At 43.5% G+C, this 22,353-nt stretch overlaps 1 protein-coding gene across 10 annotated transcripts in view; it reads right to left on the bottom strand.

Annotated features, from left to right (window-relative positions):
* Positions 1-5,533: 5,533 nt before the first annotated feature.
* DMD (dystrophin) overlaps positions 5,534-22,353 on the bottom strand; it is a gene marked incomplete at its 3' end in the record, with an annotated part of 1,946,774 nt that continues 1,929,954 nt past the window's right edge. For 5 of the 10 annotated variants that reach the window (XM_081125528.1, XM_081125530.1, XM_081125531.1 and 2 more), the window contains 3 exons: positions 21,169-21,261; positions 12,734-12,765; positions 5,534-8,083 (listed from right to left, as the gene is read on the bottom strand). In XM_081125528.1, the coding sequence (XP_080981654.1) occupies positions 8,072-8,083; positions 12,734-12,765; positions 21,169-21,261 (137 nt within the window). The remainder of the gene's footprint in view (positions 8,084-12,733; positions 12,766-21,168; positions 21,262-22,353) is intronic. The other 5 variants (XM_081125527.1, XM_081125524.1, XM_081125529.1 and 2 more) reach the window with 1 other exon arrangement.

The raw sequence follows: 22,353 nt of genomic DNA, 5'->3' as shown, positions 1-22,353 counted from the left end.
CAGATTCTAGATATATTTTGAAGGGAGGCCCAAGAGAGCTTGCTGATAGAATAGATGAGAGTATGAAAGAAAAGGAGGAGTCATGTGTGACTTCAAGGCTTTTGACCTGTACAAATGGAAGAATTGACTTGCCATTAATGACTGGGGTTGGGAACATGTTAGATAGTGGCAAGGAGGATACTTAACGACCTGAGCCACACTGGCCAGGGCTGTAACTGACTTTTAAATGTAGCACCTATATAAGTAGGTCAGGTTTTTTTCCTTTTTTAAAATCCTCACCCAGGGACATGATGAGAGAAAGAGAGAGAGGGAGGGAGGGAGAGAGAGATATGAGATGAGATGAGATGAGAGAGAAACATCAATTGGTTGCCTCCCATACATGCCCCAACTGGGGATCAAACCCACAACCCAGGTATGTGCCCTGACTGGGAACTGAACTGGCAACCTTTTGGTGCATGGGACAATGCTTCAACCAACTGAGCCGCACGGACCAGGGCAGTTAGTGAGAAGAATAAAGGAAGTTTTAGACATGATAAGTTAGAGAGGACTATTAGACCTCCAAGTAGAGATGTTGTACCCTGCTGCTTTTGGATGGAATGTTTGTAAATGTCTAAGTTCTTCTGTCCTAATGTGTTAAGTTCAGTGTTTCCTTATTGGTTTTCTGTCTGGATGACCTGTCTATTGATGAAAGTGAGATATTAAAGGCATAATCTCATGTAGGGGATGAACCTTATTGGTCAAACCTGCCCAGCTCTAAGTTGTCTCTCAAAGCTTTGTGATTGTCTAAGCAGTCTTCTTTATTCCCAGTGGCTCCCAGTAGTTGAGGGTGTGCCAATATCTGTCAGTGTCCCAAGGGGAGCATCTCAGTCAGCACCTAGATGCAGGCTGATTGGAAGCTGGATTCTCTCTTTCATGGGAAGACTGGAGATGGGTGGTTTTGTCTACTGTGTCTGCACTGTGCCTGGGGCATAGCCAGTTAAGAACTGTTCCTCTGTTTGTTACAGTCCTATGGGACCCGTGAATATAAGCCTCACTGGCCACTAGAGCCAGGTGATCAGGGACATTTCCTGGACAGTAGCTGTACAAACCAGGGCACCAGACCTGTGCACAAGCTCCCTTCTAGGAGATAAACTAGCAACCTGGAGTGAGCTAGAGGGAGAGCACAAAGATGGTGTCCACCATCCTCTGGGGTCTCTGGGGAGTATTGCAGTTGGCCCCTAGATATGTCTTAAATTAGAAGTCTGCCCCTGGGGCCACAGCTATTAAGATAAGCAATAGGCCTCTTGCAAGGAAAACTGGGCATTGCTGTCTCTGCTGTACCCTGAAGGTTTAGCCATAGTAAGTCCGCATGAGCCCTTTAAGAAGCATCTCGTAGTTCACTAAAGCCTTGTGGGGTCTCGTGGACACAAGCCTTGTTGGCTTTCAAAGCAACATGTTTTCAGGGCCCATGTCTCTGGTGGAAATCTTAAAAGGTGGGGTTCCATGTGTGGTCCAAACCCTTCACTCCTTGGGGAGAACTTGGGAGTGTAATGGGGAATGAATGTGGTATACAACTTAGATTGGTCTGATTAGCCATAGAATAGAACTAAAATAAGAATACACTAACAAAGTAAGTTTATAAAAGAATTTATATTAAGCTACCCATGTTAATCTAAGTAAATAGTAAACCTAGCTTGTTACTCTAACCTGATTTTTCTCTCAAAACTAGAGCTTGTGTATTCTGCTTTTTCTCTCCTTCCTGATAAAAACCCTTGCCTGCACTGAGATGGTAAGATGGGCTTTGAGACAAGAGTCCCTCATCTTCTCAGGTGGCTGGCACTCAAATAAACCTCTTTCCTTTGCACCAGCACCTGTCTCACGAATTTGGCTTTCATTGTGGCAGGCAGCAAGACCTCATTTAGTTTCAGGAGTTGTGAGTGCCCTCGTGGTCATGTGTTGCCATGACAGGGGTGGGGTTCATGGTGACATTGTGTTTCAACCTCTTCTACCATTTCAATGCTTTGTTTTGTTTTGTTTTCTTGTTTGCTCGAATTGTGTAGGAGTCACTCAACTAGTTTCTGGGTTTCTTTTAGAAGGAATTGTTCTGTATGTAGCTGTAGATTCAGTGTGCCTGTGGGAAGAGGTGAGTTCAGAAGCCTCCGATGTTGCCATTTTGAACTAGAACTCTCAGAAACCGACTGTTCTGATATTATACAAATCATCTACATTATACATATGAAAATAATAATATTTCTAAGTGGAACTCAGAGGATTAAGAATAATTAGGGTTGAAAATGTATACCAATCGGAGAAACTTGGAGATACTGCCTTTGCCAAGTGATCCAAGTTAACATCACTAAGAATGGGCAGACCGTCCTTACATTCCTCCTGCTATGATGTGCTGAGGACACATTGTCACTTGTGTCATATTCTTGCCAAAAACACATGCCATGAATCTAATCATGAGGGCACATCAAACCCAAATTGAGGCACGTTCTGCAAAGTAGCTGGCTTGAATTCTTAAAAAATGTCAAGGTCTTTGAAGACAAAGAAAAACAGAAACTATTCTTGGTCAAAGGAGATTAAAGAGATATGACTAAGTGTCATGCGATCATGAATTAGATTCTAGACCAGACCAGGGAAATATATAACTTTAAAAAAATCATTGCACAATTGACATTTAAATATGGGTTGTGTAGATGACACTTTTGTATAATGTTAAATTTCTTTATTTTGATAATGGTTATGTCATGTAAGAGAATGTCCTAGTTCTTAGGAAATGTATATGAAGTACTTAAGTGTAAAGGGGCACTGTATCTAAAACTTACTGTCAAGATGATTCAGGAAGAAAACAGACTGCTGAGAGAGAGAGAGAGCAAGAGCGAGAGAGAAATATAAACTGGTTGAACTTGAGTAAAGGGTGTATGGGGGTTCTTTGTACTATTCTTGCAACTTTTCTGTAGGTTTGTTATTTCAAAATAAAAAGTTAAAATTTATCCTGAATATATATAGACATATATGTATGTATGCATAAAGGGTGGGGCAGGAGTAGGTTTACAGTTGTGAGTACGCAAAACACAGAGTTCTTGTATTGTTATTTATTCATTATTGTATTATTTTCCATATGAACAACTGTAAACCTACTTTTCCCCCACCCTGTATATGTACAGATTTAAGCCTCAAGTTACTGTACATAATCTTTTCTGTACACAAAAGCCACTCTCAAACATCTGCAAACTTCACACTCGTGCAGCATTGTTTATTTATGGGATGTCTGGTGTGTTGCTGCTCTCAGTTGCTCTCGTGTTGTCAAATAAGTCGGTGAGATCAGAGCACTCTGAAGTCCAAGGAGCAACGGAGAATGTGTTTGTGGTTTCTACTCTAGTGGCTTTGCTGTGGAAAAGAATTCTATTCATGTCCTTCCTACACTTAATTTGAGGGCAAAGTCTTTGCAAGTGTATTCATTCCACCGCGAGGGCATTACAAATGCAGGCAAATCCCACCACAGCTCCACAGACACATCCATTAGTCTTGATGCTTTCTCCCAAACACACATTTCGCTTGCTGGTGCACAATCTGCACCAGCTTGATCCATTTTAATTTTTAACTGAAACAATTCCCTCCCCTCCAGCCTGTGCCAGGTGTGGAATAGAAAGCCAAATGCCCTCCTCAGAGTCATCCACACACAGTTGTCTTAGACATGGTGAAGTGTTAAAAATTCCTCAGTTCCCTAGTTGAGTGCCATCAAAACAACCAGTCTGGTGTTTCAAACAAAGGCCTGTTTGGGGAATGACAGGAGGGATAAATGATATATTCATTTAAATAGGATGAAAATTAATCTTGGTATACGTGGACTTCAAGGGCAGTCTTTTTTGTTGTTGTTGCTTTTTATTTATTGTTGAAAGTGTTAGATACCTCCCTTTTTCCCCCCATTAATTCCCTCCACCCTGCCTCCGCCCCTCCTCCCCAGACTATTGTTTGTGTCCATGGGTTATGCATATATGTTCTTTGGTTAATTCTTCCAGCCCCCACCTCCCCCCTTCCCTTTGAGATCTGTCAGTCTGTTCCATGCTTCCATGTCTCTGGATCTGTTTTGTTCATCAGTTTATTTGTTCATTAGATTCCACATATGAGATCATGTGATGCTTGTCTTTCTCTGCCTGGCTTGTTTCACCTTGCATAATACTCTCCAGTTAAGGGCAGTCTTTCAGTGTAACAGTCACTTAGGTTGGCATTATCACTCCACCCTCAAAAACTTTGCAAGTGATTTGTCAGATGTCATACTTATCATTCTTAATGGACTTGACCGTGTTATTTCCAAAATCATCGTAACAGGCTGAAGCTAGTGAACTTTTGTAATTTCTTTGGATCCCTAGCATCTGAACTCCTCACCATGAATCTTGGTGGGATGCAAAGACAGCTTCTTGTTAGAAGAGCTGACAGTCACTCATTTTCCTAGCCCCCTTTGCAGCTAGAGCAGGACAGGGGTGAGGGGATCACCCTCTGGTGGTGGCCATGACTATGTATGGTAGGGGTATCCTTCCCAGAACCAGTTCTGTGGCGTCTTTCTAGGTGAGACTCCTGCTACTCAGACTTCCCCTCTAGGTCCGGTATCATTAACAATAATAGAAGTGCTATGAAATTCTCGAGAAGCAAAGTATAAATTGCAAACTGGTTAATTTGTATACTTGTTTTTACTAAAACAAAACAAACACTATGACAGTTGCTGCACAAAAATGGTCTCCCAACCTACAAATGCTTGCCACCTATGATCCACAAATCTCATTTCTAGGAATGTGTGCCACATATATCTTTTTGCACAAATGAATTAAGGAATGAGAGATGCGCAGTACTGTGTCACAGCAAAAGACTGAAAACCCACATATCCCACCAAAAGGGACGGCTTAAATAATATCCCACACACAGTGGAATATTATGCAGTGATAAAACAGTGAGAAAGCATTTCATATGTTGAATTGGGAAGATACATTTTAATATAGTTAAGAATGGATCTCTTGCCTGACCTGTGTGGCTCAGTGGTTGAGCATTGACCTAGGATCCAGGAGATCGCGGTTCGATTCCCAGTCAGGGCACATGCCTGGGTTGCGGGCTCGATCCCCAGCAGGGGGCGTGCAGGAGGCAGCCGATCAATGACTCTCATCATTGATCTTTCTCTCTCTCTCTCCCTCAAATCAATAAAGATATATTAAAAAAAAAAAAAAAAAAGGAATGGATCTCGAGTCCATTCTTAAGTTCCAAAAAGCAAGGTATATAAATAGAATGCTATCTTTGGTGTAATAAGAGGAAAAAAGGAGGAACACATTTGTAATTGCTCATATAATAATAAACATACTTTGGAAGGGTACATAAGAAATTTAATAATAATATTTACTCATAGGGCAGTGAGGATGGTGTGGAAACAGGCTGGTCAGGTCTTTTCAGTTTGTCTTTCTAGATTTTGCATTTTTCAACCATATGCATGAATTACCTATTTAAAAATGAAATAACTAAATTAAAATAAAAACAAAGTATAGCAGTCCAATCAAACCTTTTTTGTAACATAACTGCGTGCTTTATTGAGATACACAGTAAAGCAGTAATATAATACAATAGTAAGGCATATATTTGGTGAAGTCTGATATGTTGTGAAAATGCAGTAAAACTGACATTTAAAAAAATAATTAGTAAATGTTACAGTGTTGGTGTTGGTGTTAAAACACAATATATTATGATACTCAAGTAAGAACCCAGTACCTGAAAACAATGACAGAACATGCCATGTGATGTTTATGCTTCAGTTACATTGATTATGATTTACAGTTCAACACTCAGTGGTTATACAGAACACGAAATAATGTCCAAATTATGCTTAAAACGTAGCAATAAAGCTCTCAATATTTATTCATATATTTTGACAGACTCACTCCAGAACTAATGTCTAAAAGGTAAAACAAAAAGATTAAAACAAAATTATGCACTCTATCTCTGATTTCAGAATGAAACTTAAACTTCTTAGTAGGAAGTAAAGTAACCCCTGTTTTAAATGGTGATTAAAAAAAAAATCCTCGGATAAAGAAAACATCCAGTGGCACGTAAAGGAAGAAATGCAAGGCTAAAACCAAATCTTAATGTAATTTGTTACCTTAGAACTTTGGGTTTTCTTTTGGAAATTATAAAGGAAAAAAGAAACAGGGCAAAAATGTTCACACAATGGACAAGTGGTGAAGATGTGAAATCGGGGGAAGCCCCAAAACCAAAGTGAGGTAGAAATAGCATGAGAAGCCATGTGCGATGTTAATTATCATTAATAAAATAATGGACAAAACCCACTCTCCAAAAGTTAATTACACTTGACGTGAGAGGTAACGGATTTGCAAAATAATAGGTCACACGGTGATTTCTATTGAATGAATGATTTAAAAAAAAAAAAATCAACGACTAAGAAGATGAAATGAAAGCGTAAAGCTTTTTCCTACGAGCCAGTCCTCTCGAGTTGTTCTCATCTTTTTGAACAATGTCTGTTTGTTCATCTATTTAACCTGCGCGATCCACCCCAAAGGGCTGGGGGTACCTTTCGGAACCTTTGAGCCAACCTGCGCCCCCACTTCCAAACCTGTGTGGAATTACTTTGTAGAGAAATGCAAAGGAGGGGAGCACAGTTCACAAACTTCTGGGTGGACATTTAACGGTATCACAGTGTGATGGGGCTACCGTCTTACATTTTCCCAAGGGTTATTTTAAAGTAAGTCTTGTGGCATTTAAAAACTCACTGCAAAGAGAAAAAAAAAATCCTTAAAAAAAAAACCAAAAACCAACAACACACACACACACAAAAAAAACCCCCAGCCCAAAAACCCCCGCTGCTGTTTGAGAGAAGAATCATGTAGCTGTAATTACACAGAGCTCTGCGTGCGGTTATGAAGGTTCCCCCAGTCCTTCAGGAGCGGCCTGCCCCGAGGGGCCAGCTGAGAGCCCAGGGGCCCTCCTCGGGTCTGGGAGCGCAAACGCCTCCCGATGCCCTGGCTGGAGCATCGTCAAGTCTGAATTGTGGCACTGCCAACAGCAGGCAACCAACCAGCGGATTATTCGGACATAGTAAGTCCTGTGTACTCACTCATATGTTCCTTTTTCAAAAAAAATGCAGTCCTCTAGCTGTCAGTGGAAAGTTTCAAATGAGAAACATCTGGAGCCCCAGACAAGGTTTTTAGTGTGGTGGTTCCCTCCCGGCTCCAGGCTCCAGGCAAAAGTCATTCTAGACCGAGCAGGCAAGCCTGGGTGACCAGAAGCCACTTCTCGCCATTAGCAAGTGGCAGGAACACTTGAACAGGACGTTTAAAAGGTCTCTAGAGATTCCTATGTATGTATCTATATACCCATAGTATCTACATATAGACATACAGATGTGTAAAACGAAAACCCAGAGCCAGGCCCACTCAGTCAACGGTTCTCAGAAGAGCAACGTGAAGCAGTCATTTGGTAGCGTCGGAGGAAGTCCTGTCTTTAATATGCGAGGAAAAAAAGCCATGAGTTTTCACGTGGAAACCACGCTAAAAGGATGCAAAACAATGCGCTGCCTCAAAGTTTATGTTTGTGTTTGTGTGTGTGTGTGCGTGTGTGTGTTTAGGGGTTTTTATAAACAACATTTTGTTTTTTTTTTTAATAAAGCACACTTTAGTTTACAATCTTTCTGTATAACTGTTATAAATTTTTAAACAACCCAAAATGCGTTCCATATAAAGAAATGGCAAGTTATTTAGCTATCAAGATTTTACATGTAGTTTTCTTATAACTTTTTTTTTTTGTACAATTGCATAGACGTGTAAAACCTGCCATTGTTAACAAAACAATAACAGACTTAGAAACTACTGAAATCTACAGTATAGTACCACTACCCTTCACAAAAATATAGATTTTTTTTTTTTTTGTCTTGTAAACTCTTACTGTCTAATCCTCTTGGTTGTATGAATATTATAAAAACCATGCGGGAATCAGGACTTGTAAAACCTTTATTCCGTCCCTTCTTCGTCTGTCATGACGGAAACTAAGGACTCCATCGCTCGGCCCAAATCATCTGCCAAGTGGAAAAGGCTTCCTACATTGTGTCCTGGAAAACAAAGAGAAAGAGCCACTGGACCCGGGTGCAGGCGTCATCCCCCCGACTCCTTGCCCTTCGGGAGACTGGGCCCCGATTCTCGGCGAGGGCAGCACACAGCGGGCCGGGCCCCTCCAGGCTCCGGGACAAGCAAAGCCTTGTTAATGAAGCCACTCCACGCTGTTAGTATCAGCTGAACACCGATCGGGCCACTCGTGCCACTTGAGTAGACCAAAAGGAGTCCCCGGGGCGGCACAAGGGCCTGTCACCATGGGGTGCACCCTTCCCACCTCGCTGTGGGAGACGGTGTCTATGTACTTGCACTGAAGGTGTTTTTTTTAACACTCAACCAGCCATCACCGTAACTGTCACCGCTGCCACCGCTCTATTGTCATCACCGTTACCGTCACTATCACCATCACCATGACATGAAATCTTCACCTCGAGGCTGCTCCAAGCTGTTGGCTCACTTCTAAGGCCTACGGTGGAGGCGACCACTTGCTTTCTACTTTTACTTGGGTTGAAAAAGAAACCCTCGAAGGGGCCTTTATTGTGCACTCTGGACATCTGAATTAGAAAGCTTCAAAAGAAAAATCCCTTTTCGTTCCAAAGGACTCTAGAGCCCGAATAGAACCTGACCCACACGGCCAGCATGAATCTGGGGGTCCCGTGAGGCGGTTTTTGATCTAAATGAGGGTGAGCTATCAGAATACCTTTTAATAATGATGTGACATGGCCTAGCATTAATCCCCCAGCACAGCACAATATCCCTGTGTACTCCGTGGCAAAATCCTGATGTGCAGTAAAATAATTTGAGGCATACTTGTGTGACTTGACTTGTCATATATGGCCCGTATTTCTATATGGCTTATTTTAGTTCTTGGACATTAGTAAATCATTCCACTCTTCAAGTAGTACCTTTGAAACTAAAAATGCTTTACCAGGCTATTACTACCTTGCCATGTATGAGCTGTACAGATTCCCATGATAACTGTTAAAGTCTCTCTAAATATTGAAGATAGACCAGGGCAGGTATTCTGTTCTAGTATTTCAAGAGACGTCGTCTTTATGTATGAGAGAAAGGATCTGAAGGGGGTTCATAGGCACGTACCTACACAGTGATGGCGCCAGATCAAATTAAGACTTATTAAAAGCGTGATGTCACTCAGCCATTGAGGTGATGAAGTTTGCAAATCTCTCTGGGCTGTATTAGTGCAAAGAGTTTCAGTGAGAACTAATTATACTTTTTAAAAAGTCACTGTGGATTCTGGTTGGGACTGCAAACATAAAAACTTTTAACAAAGCACATGTACTACTTGTCCAGCGCGGGCCAACTGTTTGGCAGCGCTCAGTGGAGCCGAAATCATCTTTGGCTTTTCTGAGCCATAAAAACCACAGGAAGACGTAGCGGGTCCTTTGCTGTTCCTCTGAGCTTAGAGCACGAATATATAACTGATGCCATCAGGGTAGAGAGAGGGCTTCCCTTGTATCTATTTCTGACTGCCCTGCAACCCTGGGAAATCGCAATTAGTCATGCATAATTGAAAATGGATGGGCTAACTGTACATTTTGAATTACTTGCAATTTTAACAGCAATTAACAAAGCCAGTACCAATAAAACTGAAGACCCTGGCCACCTGCTATCTCACTAGAGTTCGAACTATTTCTCCTTACCCATATGTGACTGTAGTGTAGTCCACCCTGTAGACAGAAAAGGTAGCACAAAACAAAACAGGGAATAACCCCCCCAGTGGCTTATTGATAATACTCAAACATGCCTATTTTAGATTGTGTGCTGGGGGATGTGGACAGCAGTTCTAAGGACAATAAAGACAAGTAAATGTATTTCTAGATCGCAGCAGGCCCTCGAATAGTGTCACCGCCGTTTCTTTAGAACATCGCTGAGATGTCGTAGGAGCCCAGCTCCCGTTTCTGTCAGCCTGTGGTCAAAGTGCTTTCATCAGATGTCGTTTCGCTTCAAGTCACTGAACCTGCTGCTGATGCTAAGTGAGGACTTTCTGTATACCCAAGTGGCGCTTGTCACCACCCCACCAGAAAACTCTCGAGGCTCTCAAGGGGCATCTTCTGAGTTCTAGGGGCATCCGCTGTTGAAAACGTTACCCGGTAAAATCATTCGTCATTCATCATTCTTTATAGCCATACACACTCCCACTAAATGTGAGGTCTGGCCTGCTCATGTGTGTGACCTCGTGGCTGTCCCTATGCTAGAAAAAGAAATGTTCAGTCGTCGACTCACCATATCTATGCCACGCCTTTGGTTACTTTATTTACAAATACCTGTTTCACCAGAATGATTCCAATGTTTTTCATGGATGTTTTCATTAGAGCCAGAAAAAAACCCAAAAAACCTCTCTCTCTTTGACAAAATACTGCCCTCAAGAAAATCTTGTATCTCAATCCATTGGAGGCATAAAAGTGCAAGGTGATGTGGCACAGAAAATAGAGTTGTACCCTGATTCTGTTGTCCATGTGTATAAAGCAGAACATTAGGGAGGTCGTGCATTTTACCTGACAGATGTTTCTAAAGTCAGAATGAAAATCTTATACTATGAGCACGAGGGTTACTGAAAGCAGGCAGGATTCAGGCATCCGAGATCAGCTTCAGGAGGAAGTCGACACAAAAATGCATCTGTAGAAAGCATTAATGTAATCCATTTGAACGCAAGGGTTGTTGGAACACAAAGGCACCGTGCGCTGAGCGGTAGGGCAGTGGAGTGTGTTTCCAAGTTGGTGCTAACTGCGACACATTGGTCTCACAGCCACCACTGCCCGAGGGAGTTGTTTTCCGCAGTGATTGGAATTGAGACTTTCTGGCAGTGATCCAAGACCTCAATAGCAATCTGGCACTCTATTTTTAAAAAATACAATGCCCAAGTAAATGGTTAGCATTCAACTGGCCAAAGCAAAGTAAGAATACTGCAGGGAAATTTGCTTATGTTTTCTTCTCTGTAATTTAATCTTTGGAAAAAAAAAAAGAAAAAGAAAAAACCAAACCCACAACGATCTGGTCTACTATACATTGGGGGTATTTTCATGGCATTAAAACATTACTGTTATTTTGATTTTCTGGCTTTCTGGAAACTTGTTCAACTATAATGCACCTCAGGTAGTAAAGTTTCCAAATGCCTATATGCACCTATTCTATTCAAACTATTCCAGAAAATTCAAGAGGAGGGAAAACTCCCAAACTCTTTTTATGAGGCCAGCATCACACTAATCCAAAAACCAGATAAAGATACCAAATGCCTATATGACTTCAATTATATGTGCTGGCCTTTTCTAAAATTCATTCATAAGAGAAACATGTTCAGGGGGTCAAAATTATGGTGCAACTTTTGACAAGTTAAAATACATTTGAAGGGGCACTTACCATACGAATGAACCCAAGATGTCTCACATAAGAAGTATGTGAGCCAGGCAAACCGTCAGGAGCATTCAATGCTTCACCGATTCAGGTTTCCTCAGTTTCTCCTCCCGGCCTCCCACTCCCTCCCTGGGACCCACTGCCCCAAGCCTCGGAGGGTGCATGGTGTAGACACGCTGAAGGATCGTTCAATCATTACACTTGCATGGCATGGCATTGGCAGAATTTCCAGTATGGCTCCTTATGTTTAAACGAAGCAGTGGCTACTCTTGTCTATCCTATTGCTAAGGATCCAGAACCTTCTCATATAAGGACTCTCCGCCCGTCCTGCCTCCCAGATTAGTACATGCTATTGCCTTCCACAACAGAGATTTCCTTCTCACGTCCTTCGCACTAAGGACAATTTTGTTTCACTTGGGCTGTCACTCAACAGTCATTTGATTAGGTAATTCAATGTCTAGATAATATTCCTGGTAAAACAGGAGTATGAAGCAGCTTTCACTATAAAACCCCAAACCACATTCAGTGATAATGCTGTACCCTACCCCTTTTAAATCAAAAAGAGGCATTAAAAACCCCTGAAGACTCCCACCATTCATTTTTTATCTCCTCTTGGTTCATGTTCTACCCGGCTCCAGGCTGCCTGGATTCAGACCCTGGCTCTGTCACCTTGGACAGTTTACCCTTTCACCGACTCAGTTTCCTTATCTGTAGAATGGGGTTAATAAGAGTACCTACCTCATACGTTTTCCATGATTACATAGTGAAAAAGGTGGCAAGTACTTAGAACAGTCCTGGGCACACAGGAAGTGCTCAAAAAATACCAGTCAAGTGGGAAAGGAAGAGCATAGGGACCCGGAAAACAGAAAACAACCCAGAACGAGGTCATCCCAGAATACAAACCAAATGCACTGGCAGAAAATGCTAGAAAGAGGCCTTAGGGACTCAGCAATTGTGTCCAAGGATAGATTCGTTTCGTTTGCATTGCAAGTGGCAACAGATGGTTCCAACCCAGGTGCTATGAAGGGTTTTCATTTCAAAGAGACTCCTGCGTCCCCCAACCCGTCGTCCTGTCGTCATGGTGATGACAATGGCAATGGATAGTTGAGGACTGTTCCTCGTGAAGCTGCGAGTGGGGAGGTGACTACCATCCTTACATGATGACACGTGTAATACAGACATGCGCGTGCACGCTCACAGTTCTTACACAAACGCCAAACACAGAAAGCGGGATGAGACAGACAGAAGCCATGGCTGTGGGCCTGAATCTCACTGACCTCTCTCACTGGCTTCCCAGGGGTATTCCTTCCTTTAATGACAGAGAGAGGAAGAGGCAGAGATATCAGAAAGGAAAAAAAAAAATCATGCACATATATACAGTTTCATACCAATTTGCTTCTTTTACCAAACTAATGTCGAGATGACAATTCATTTATTTCCTTCTGGAAAAAAACAAAAAACAAAAAACAACCAAACGGAAACCAACAAACAAACCCCCCACCCCCCCAAAAGACACATCCAGTCAGATAACCTTTACATACACTTAAATCCGTATAACAGATAACATGGTCCAGGAGACATCACTTAGAGGGCCCATAGTGTTCACGTGGCAGAACCAGATGGAAGCTGGCGCAGCAGGGAGATCTGACAAATCGGACACTGTTTTCAAGAGCGACTGTCATTCTCCAGCCTAATGTCAAAAGTCTCAGACTCTCTTTACTCTCGACTTGATGATCAACACACCAAAACATAAACAGTAGTTGCCTTTGAGTGCAAAAACTCTGCACTTGGGCAGATTTTGTTCTATCTGGGGTTGGGGGCGTTTGAGGAAAAACAAAGAAAAAACGGGGGGAGATCATCCCACTAATGGGCAAGCCTCAGAGCCAGGTCCGGGAACAGGCCTCCGACGTCCTGGGGACTCCCCAGGTATCAGGAGCCTAAAGGCCCCCGGCCTCGTTCGCTTTGCAGGCTCCTACCAGCCGTATGCATTTATTTAGTTTGGAAAAGCTAAAGGTTTCCATGACAGAGTTTTCTATGAGAATCTAATTGGACAGAAAATTAGGACCCTCTGACCATAGGCAACTTCCATTTAGCTCCAGAGTCTTGAAAATGAACTACTACTCGTTTTCAAACCTCGACTGTAGCAAATCTTCTAGGAAATCCCAATATTCAGAGCAGATCAAAGCAGAACTGGCAGCGATCCTGGGTCTCATGTCCCTGCCTGCCCACCCCGGACCCACCACGCTCAGGGGCCCCAAGCCCAGGACTCCCCAAAGCAGTTTGAGAACGGCTAGTCTCGAATCGGGAAGTGTGGAGCCACTGTTGGGGAGCAAGCCTTTCAAAACTCAAGTTTGGGGCTCAAAACGTCTCGTATACATTTAAAGGTTTTCTAAGTATGCCTTTTCCTCCCTCTGTCCCCACCTCTTTTCCTCTTACGAGTACAGAAACTGCATGCTTGACCCATGTCATCATGTCAAAATAGTCATGACCCTACTCAAGTCAGGAAAGACGGGAAAGTAGGGGCTGGCTCCTCAGGTAGGGCGGGGTGGGGGCGGGGACACCCCCAGTGGTAGGCCCATAGCAGATGGCAGGCCAGAGGGAAGAGAGGACATCATTTCATTCCTGATGGCTCACGAACGCCAGCACGAATTACCCATTCCTTTCGACTCCTCTAGCAGGGTGTTTTTTTTAGCTCTGGTGGTAGAATTAATTCCCTCCCCCTACAAGACTGTGATCTCCTCGAGGGTAGGGCCCTCTTGCCCACCACTCTCTCAGCAGTGCCTTGTCCTGTACCTGGCCACTCACTGTGGGTGTTTGGAAAATGCTGGCTGAATCAGTAAGGTGGCCACTAGGTCGTGGCTATGAGTCCTTTGGTGTTTTAGGCAACTTGGTCTTGCCTGCTACCTTGGGGCTTGGATGACAAGGGCTGGTAACTGGTTCTGGCTTGTAACTTTGGTCTGTTTTTAACACTTGAGAACCTTACGAAGGACGGTGTTGTTAGAAAGCAATACGAATTAGTTTCTGAGTGTAACCACGATTCCTAGGATGACAGATGCGGCATAGCTTCATTCGTCCTACACCAAGCATGCTCAGAGCTCAGTGTCAGCTGGTCACCGCTGGACATACGGCAAATGACTTGGGTGCTGTTTCAGGTGCTTCTCCAGAAGCCGTATTTTATGGAAGTGAGCCTCTCGGAGCCATGTTAACCCTGATCTCTTTCAAAGCCCTCCCTCGTCCCTTGGGTGCCAATGTGCTCATCAACACAGTACAAAAGCACTTTCCCCTTTTTGTTGAAAAAAGTTTAAAAACATGATGTCTTCTTCTACTGTATTAGGAATAGCTCTACGCTGATAAAATGCCATATTTAAGAAAATTCTGTATCAATCAATACAAGTACCAGATAAACGTTTTCTTTCATAAAGACATTCTTTGGAAGGGAGTTTCTTTAGACAGTCCCTGAGGGTGCCATCTGGCACCGTGGGATGTTGTCAGGAAATGAATGAAGAGCAGAAGGAAGTGTGTTCGGGAGCCCTGAGTGTAAATAAAGGCCTTGGTCGGGTCTGCAGCAGTCGAGCTTCCTCAGGCACCTGGCTGTAATTCTTTATGTCAAAGTCAGCTCCTGGCTTCCTTTAGCTTCCTTTAGCTTCCTTAGCTCAGTTCACTGAGCAGCTTAAAGAGTTTGGAATGAGTGCCTTCCTTAGGATTTGTGTTGCAGTACAAGCGGAAAAGAAGATTCAAGTGGTCAGACCTGCAATTTATTGAAACCTACTGACTCTGACGGGCATGGGTGAAAACGCCTAAGTGAATTCAAACGCACAGTTTCGTTGAGCTCAAAGTAGATCAGCACCGAAGCCGGTAGCTGTGTGCACGTAATGAGCTAGAATGGCCAACAAAATACTAGCGTAAAGCAGGGACTGGCAGACTTTGTCTCTCAAGGCCAGAGAGGAAATATTTGAGGCTTCGCAGGCCACGCTGTCTCTGGGGCGACTGTTCAGCTCTGCCACTGTAGTAAGAAATAGCCGCAAACAGTATGTAAATGGATGGGAGCAGCTCTGTTCCAATAAAACTTTATTTACAAGGCCAGGTTGTGGCCCAGATCTGACCCATGGACTGTAGTTTGCTGGCCCCGGGTGTCAAGGGGCGAGAGCTCAAATCCTCCCTTCATGGAAGCAGAGAGGAAACACAATGGTTCCAGAAGGGGGGCCAGTGATGCTTCTGCCCTGGTTCTTGCTCTTCCACTAAAGAACCGCAGATGAGACTGGAATTTTATAGGATGGCAGGTTTTGCAGAGCTGTCGGGTTGGTAATTTAGAGGCGTGTAATAGAATGTACACGGGCTTATTTGGAAGGGGGTGGTAAGAGAGGGAGAGGCTGGTATGGGCCGCAGGGGATAACATGAATATGGCACAGGTCAGCAGGTAAGATTATACAGGCAGCAGAAATCCCTGCATCGCATTGCTAAGTGCCTTCTGAATTGTCTTACTGCACTAAGAGCTTGTGCTGGGTCCTAGCATTCATTAATCTATGTACAGTGGCACCTCATTTTGAGAGCCCAATACCATACTGCTGACTAGGGAAGCATTTCTTTCACGAATGTGCATGCATATCAAAATCCCTTTGTTAGACTGCTAAATGATCAGGGATGTATGGACGAACCACTTACAGAGTTTATTTTAAAATGATGTTTATTGTTCATTCTACCCGTGTAGGGTGCCTACAGAATAATGGTGGAGATTTAGAAAGTGTGTTACAGTAGATAATGCTTTTTATTACTTCTACGTATACTTATAGGCAGATGGACAAATTACAGCTAGATAAATAGATTAGATAGAAATTGGCTAATATTCCATGTTTAATATACACCGAGCCACTCAAATCTTCCAAGTGGCTGTGAACAGCTAACTACATCTAGAGATTAGTCAGGCAAGATATAATCACAAAGCTAAATGCGCAACCATTCACACCCTGAACACCCCGCAGTTTAGAGTGGCTATTATGCGGGACAGTTTCGCCATCAGCTTATCACTACATGGAGAAGTTGGAGAACAGTTTAGTAAGGCCATCGAGATAAGATCAGGAGGCTAATTTAACTTGCTGAATGGCCACGAACCAGGCGCTTGACTTCTTTGGGCCTGCAGGTGCTTTTAAGGAAAATGAAAGGAGAAGGGGAGCTGACACCTTAAGACTTGAGCACTGCGTCAGAACTGCGGCAGGGGGTAGCAAAGAAATTGTAAACCGAAATTACACAATAACTCCCCTATCTACAGACTTTATACTTATGGAAAACATAGTATCTTTATAAAAAACCGTATTTTCCTCTGTGGGCAATTATCTAGCAGGGTTAAGTAAACCATGAGGTGGTATTTAAGAGCACATTTCCACTAAATGTCAGACCTCTGGCTCAGACATCTGTTCTGAGTTACTCAAACAGCTGTTCAAAACAGCTGCAGTACCCCTGAACTTCATTTTTTGTAACACAGCAACGGGAACATGGATGGCAGACTCAGAATAAAAGGACAATGTCCTCCAAGACATTAGCAAGGTCTTGGCAGAAACTTCCATGGTGAAAATTCTAAAATTTAACTTAAAACAAAACAAAACAAACCCACCTGCGTGAGGAAAACTGAGATTGGTTAGATCAGTAGTTTTAAACCACTGGATCAGAAAATCTATTTAGTGGGTTGCAGCCAGCAGTTTATTTTTTAATAAGTAACACAGAGGAATAGTGTGAATTACAGGCAGCAGGGAAAGAACTGCTTCTTGAAAGTTTTGCTTCTGATCTTCGTATATGCAAGGTGGGGCAAAAGTAGGTTTATAGTTGTTCGTATGGAAAATAATACAATAATTAATAAAACTCAAGAATAAACTGTGTTTTGCATACTCACAACTGCCAACCTACCTTTGCCCCACCCAGTATGTGTGACTATATACATTATGTGTGGCGCATATATATATATATGTATGTATGTATGTATGTATGTGTGTATGTAGTGGGTATATACACGTGTGTATATACATATACATAATTTATATCTTTACCCCATTTTGAGATGTAAAATGTTTCTCTTGCTATGGATAATGATCGAAAAAGGTCAAAAGCCACTGTTTTGGACATCAAAGATGCTCAAGTAACGTTTCGAGGCCCTCTCGAGAGTCTATAATCCCGAGAACATAGGACTCTCAGGATTTTTTGCTTAACATCAGCCTAACATACCTACTAACTGGTAAGATGTTCCCATTAAACCCTGCCATGTACTTATATTTTTTCCATTCTTTCAAAATGAAAAATGCTTTTAAAAATAAAAATCCACCTTTTGGAGCATAGTGATAATTAGCTTATTTTCACAATGAGCCTTTTTATCCACTTGAATTTGAGGAGAAAGAGGGTGATGTGATTTCTAATTAGTAATATATACTTGGTCTTTGTCCTTTCCTGGCACGGAAATCCTCAGACCCTTGGAATTTCCTGTGATGAGGCATCAAGGTGTATTTTATGTTAATGAGCACCTAGGGATGGAGGCTGGTTGCCAGGGAAACCAACAATGAACAGAGAACTGGAACTTTCAGCCCCACCCAGACCTCTGGGGAGGGGAGAGGGACTGGAGATTGAGTTCAGCCACCAGTGGCCAATGAGTTAATCAATCATACCCGATGTAATGAATCCTCCATAAAGAAATCGTAGGGCAGGGTTTGGAAAGCCTCCAGGTTAGCCAACACCAGATTTGTGGAGAGTGGGACATCTGGAGAGGGCCTGGAAGCTCTGTGCCCCTTCCCCACACCTTGCCCTCTGCATCTCTTCCTTCTGGCCGTTCCTGAGTCATAGCCTTTTATAACAAACAGGTGATCTAATAAGCAAACTGTTTTCCTGAGTTCTGTGAGCCACTCTAGAAAGTTAACCTAACCCAGAGGAGGGGGTCAGAAGGACAGGTGACAGCCTGGACTTGCAAGTGGCATCTGCGGAGAGGGGGGCCGTTCTGTAGGACTGAGCCTTTAGCCTGTGGGATGTGTGTGATGCTCCCTCCGGGTAGATGGTGTCTGAATTGAGGTGACTTGTAGGATTCCCAGCTGGTGTCAGAGAATTGCCTGTTGGTGTGGGGAAAACGACCACACACTGGCACTGGGTGCAGAATCATAAACAGGCCTATAACGAGGCCCAATTTGGCAGGAAGTAGCAAGAAAAGAAAAAATGTCAAGGTCATAGCATCACAAAAAGACCAGGTAGATCTAGCACCTTCTCTCTTTTCTTGTTATGTAGCTATGTGTGTATGTATATATGTATGTGTGTATATATATTTTAAATGTCTTTATTGATTTCAGAGAGAGGAAGGGAGAGAGGGAGAGAGAGAAACATCAATGATGAGAGTCATTGATCGGCTGCCTCCTGCACGCCCCCTGCTGGGGATCGAGACCCAAACCTGGGCATGTGCCCTGACCGGGAATCGAACCCCCATCCCCTGGATCCTAGGTCGGTGCTCAACCACTGAGCCTCGCCGGCCAGGCTCTTATTATATATTTTTTGTTTGATTGTGTTTTCCTCAGGAAAATGATTTAATTCTCTCAGGCCTCCACAGTACTATTAAGTAGGAACTTAGTTAAAGGAATTGGTATCAGATAAAGCAGCCTTACCCCATATTTGAAAACTCCAATTAGCACTCAGGGGATGATATTGCTTCCATAAGCACTGATTTAGTAAACACTATGCAGGAGGCCTGAAGAGTTTCCCAAGTTTCCATATAAGTCAATCAACACCATACAAGTAGCATCAGAGATGCTAATGGCCAAATATCATAGCAGAGGAAGCACATTTTTAGTCTTGTAGGCAGCTACTTCCACACCCATGTTATCTAGCATCAAGGACTCTGCCAGGGGGCTGCAGGGAGACGTGCAGCGGATTTCACCTTTGAGACAGGGTGGACCAGAGACCCAGTACAGAAAGGCTGCTGGGGGAGAGCAGAGCCGCAGGCCCTGCAGTAGCCTCTTCTCTGCCATATCATGGTGGTTTAGATGCGAAAGAAACGTCCAGGGTACCAACAAATAGCCACTAACTTCCCACAGAGCAGGTAACTTGCTTTCAGTTTAAGGGGCTGGGATGAAACAGTGTCTGTGACCTTCAAGGGAAAGCTTGGGGTCAAAGGGATGTGTGCGAGATGTGGGGCCCAAAGTCCCTGCCCTTGCTCAGTCTGAGGCTAACCTCCCCTCTGTCTGAAAGGGTGCTTCTAGGGTTCATGGCGTCGCACCTCCAGCGCAGTAATCACATTACCGCACCGTGACTGGAACTCGGGAAGTCTGTGTCCGCAACTGACCATCAACGCCTGGAAGGCAAGGCACCTGGCCTTCCTTCTCTGCACCCCGAACCCCTCCCCTGATACGTGGTGCTGACAGCATGTGATTTATGTCAAACTGACATACGGTCTCACTATGAATCACGGCTTCGGGAGGGAAGACAGCTAAGATAGTCAGGACGGGATGAGGGCGGCGGGTGTGGGGTGGGTGGAAGACAGATAAGATTTTTATCTGTTAGAACCAACACATCAGAGATGCTCAGTGGTGGAAAGATGGCTGGTGCAGACGTTTAAAATTAGCTTCTGCTGCCGGTTCCTTAGCAACTCTCTAGCAGAACATTATTGCTTTGAATGTGCACCGCCCAGCGTTTACTTAGACGTCAAAGAGCTAGGAAACGGCCATTGTTAACAGAGGGAAGAAAAAGAAGGGACTCAAAACACCCTTGTCATTGCCCCTATGCAGGGGAACAAATAGCCAGGCGCTCTGCAGCCCTCCCCTCCTGGGGCGCCCGGTAGGGGTGCCCATCGCTGGCCACAGGCCTGGTGCTCCCCCTCCGGCTTGCCTTTGTTTGCTCACAGGCGACCGCTGCCATTTCTTTTATTAACTGAAGGGGGGTGGGTCGGTGACTCTGTTTTACATCAGGGCAGTGAACTTAAATAAAAACTGCAAGAAAATTCACAGCAGCAGCAGGGTACCCCTTGGATGAGGCAAACCACCTGAAGCTCATACTGGCTGGTGGGAAAATGGGGTGTGTGTATAAAATGCTATTTTTGGATGAAGGGGCAACGTCCCCAAGGACAAAGTGTTGGGGGGAAGTAAAGGCATTGATAATGTTAATGCCTTTCTTTGTGAAGACTATTCCAACTAAGGAAGTAAAAAAAAATAACAAAGTATATAAAGATTTAATTGTACCTATGTTTAAACGATGGGATAAGACACAATTTTTAAATATAAAGGGCATCAAATTGCAAGTCAGAGTTCCCACCACCAGTGTACACTGGGTATGTCCTGGACCCCTGCTGTGTCGTGTAGTAACTGTATGTCCCTGGCAAAGACACCCTTAGGTCATTTAGTCCCTCCTCTGTGTGAAAGTCCCCCAATGGCCCTGAAGTAAAAGCTTTCTCGTAATTAACTCTGCCGACTAATATGCAAAGCAAGTAAATCACTTTAGAAATACAAGTTGGTATTCTATATTTCTAGAAACATCTTGATAACACAGGCTTCTGACCTGAACCAGAACCCAAGACCAGAAAATGCACTCATCCAAACCAGAAAGTCACATTTAAAGATACAATCTTCTCCCAGTGATCCCAAACCGGCGTTCTGGCAGCCCGTGTTTGCTTCAACACCGGAGACACACCGGCGGGGGTGGGGGTGGCAGTGAGCGGCCTACCTGCGTGCGTGGGAGGTAGGCCGGCCCCGCAGCTTACCTCTTGAGCTAGGGAAGGAGTTGTTGAGTTGCTCCATCACTTCCTCTAACCCTGTGCTTGTGTCCTGGGGGGCACTGAGGAGGTCTTCCTCACCTTAATGAAAGCCAACAGACAACGGGCAGTTACACTTAAGGAAAAAATGAGATGCCAGAGGGAAGGTCCGCGATCACAGCTAAAAATCCCACCGAAAGTCATTTGCACTTGCTCGTAAGTAATATAAAGAAAAATAACCCTTCAAGCTTACTAATTAGGGAACAGCCCCTTAAAGAGAAGAATTCCACGCAGGAATTTATCTACGTTGTTATCTTCAGAGAAGAAAACTGTGTGTCTATTTAAAAGTGTAAGATCAGCCTGGCTGGGGTGGCTCAGTGGTTGAGCTTCGACCTAGGATCCAGGAGACCGCGGTTCGATTCCCGGTCAGGGCACAGGCCCGGGTTGCGGGCTCCATCCCCAGCAGAGGGCGTGCGGGAGGCAGCCGATCAATGCCTCATCACTGATGTTTCTATCTCTCTCTTTTCCTCTCTAAAATCAGTAAAACATATATTAAAAAAAAAAAAAAAGTTAAGATCAAGTTGCCATAAGTTTCTTGTCCCCTATTAACAAATGTGAGACATTTTTCTTTGTAAAAAAAAAAATTATTATTGGACACTTGCAGTGTCTTTTCAACCCAGAAGAAAATAAGACTGTGACATTTTGCATTTATGAAGGTAAGAAAAGAGTAGACACACTCAGGTATTTCCCCCACTTTTTCCTTTGACATTTAACCAAAAATACAAACAAAACGCAAATACCTTTAAAGTCCAATGTAACATGGCGAAATGAAAGCTGTATGTGACCTATATAGGCGATGAAATATTAATATTCTAAGGACTGTGGATATGGGGTATAGTGGGGAGCTACGTTCCTTTCCTCTTTGTGACGTGGGGCTACTCTATCATAATGTTTTTGGAGGCTAATAAGGGGAAACATTTTCTTTAAGTTTTCAGAATTTGTTTATGTGAGGAGATGATGATGGTGTGGAAGGCAAGAAATTTAGGGCTGGCTGGCGTTCCTCTGGGCATGAGTCCCCTTGTAGGTTTCGTTGATCTGTGTGGCTCCTGTTTAATCACGTTAAAGAAATACACCTCACACAGCATTTCAGTAAGGGAGACATTTCTTAAGTGTAAACAGTTATTCTGAACTCTG

Source organism: Miniopterus schreibersii (assembly GCF_964146895.1).
Source record: "Miniopterus schreibersii genome assembly, chromosome: X".
NCBI classification, from domain to species: domain Eukaryota; kingdom Metazoa; phylum Chordata; class Mammalia; order Chiroptera; family Miniopteridae; genus Miniopterus; species Miniopterus schreibersii.
Note: the sequence above shows the minus strand (reverse complement) of the source record. Positions and strands in the feature narration are given on the sequence as shown.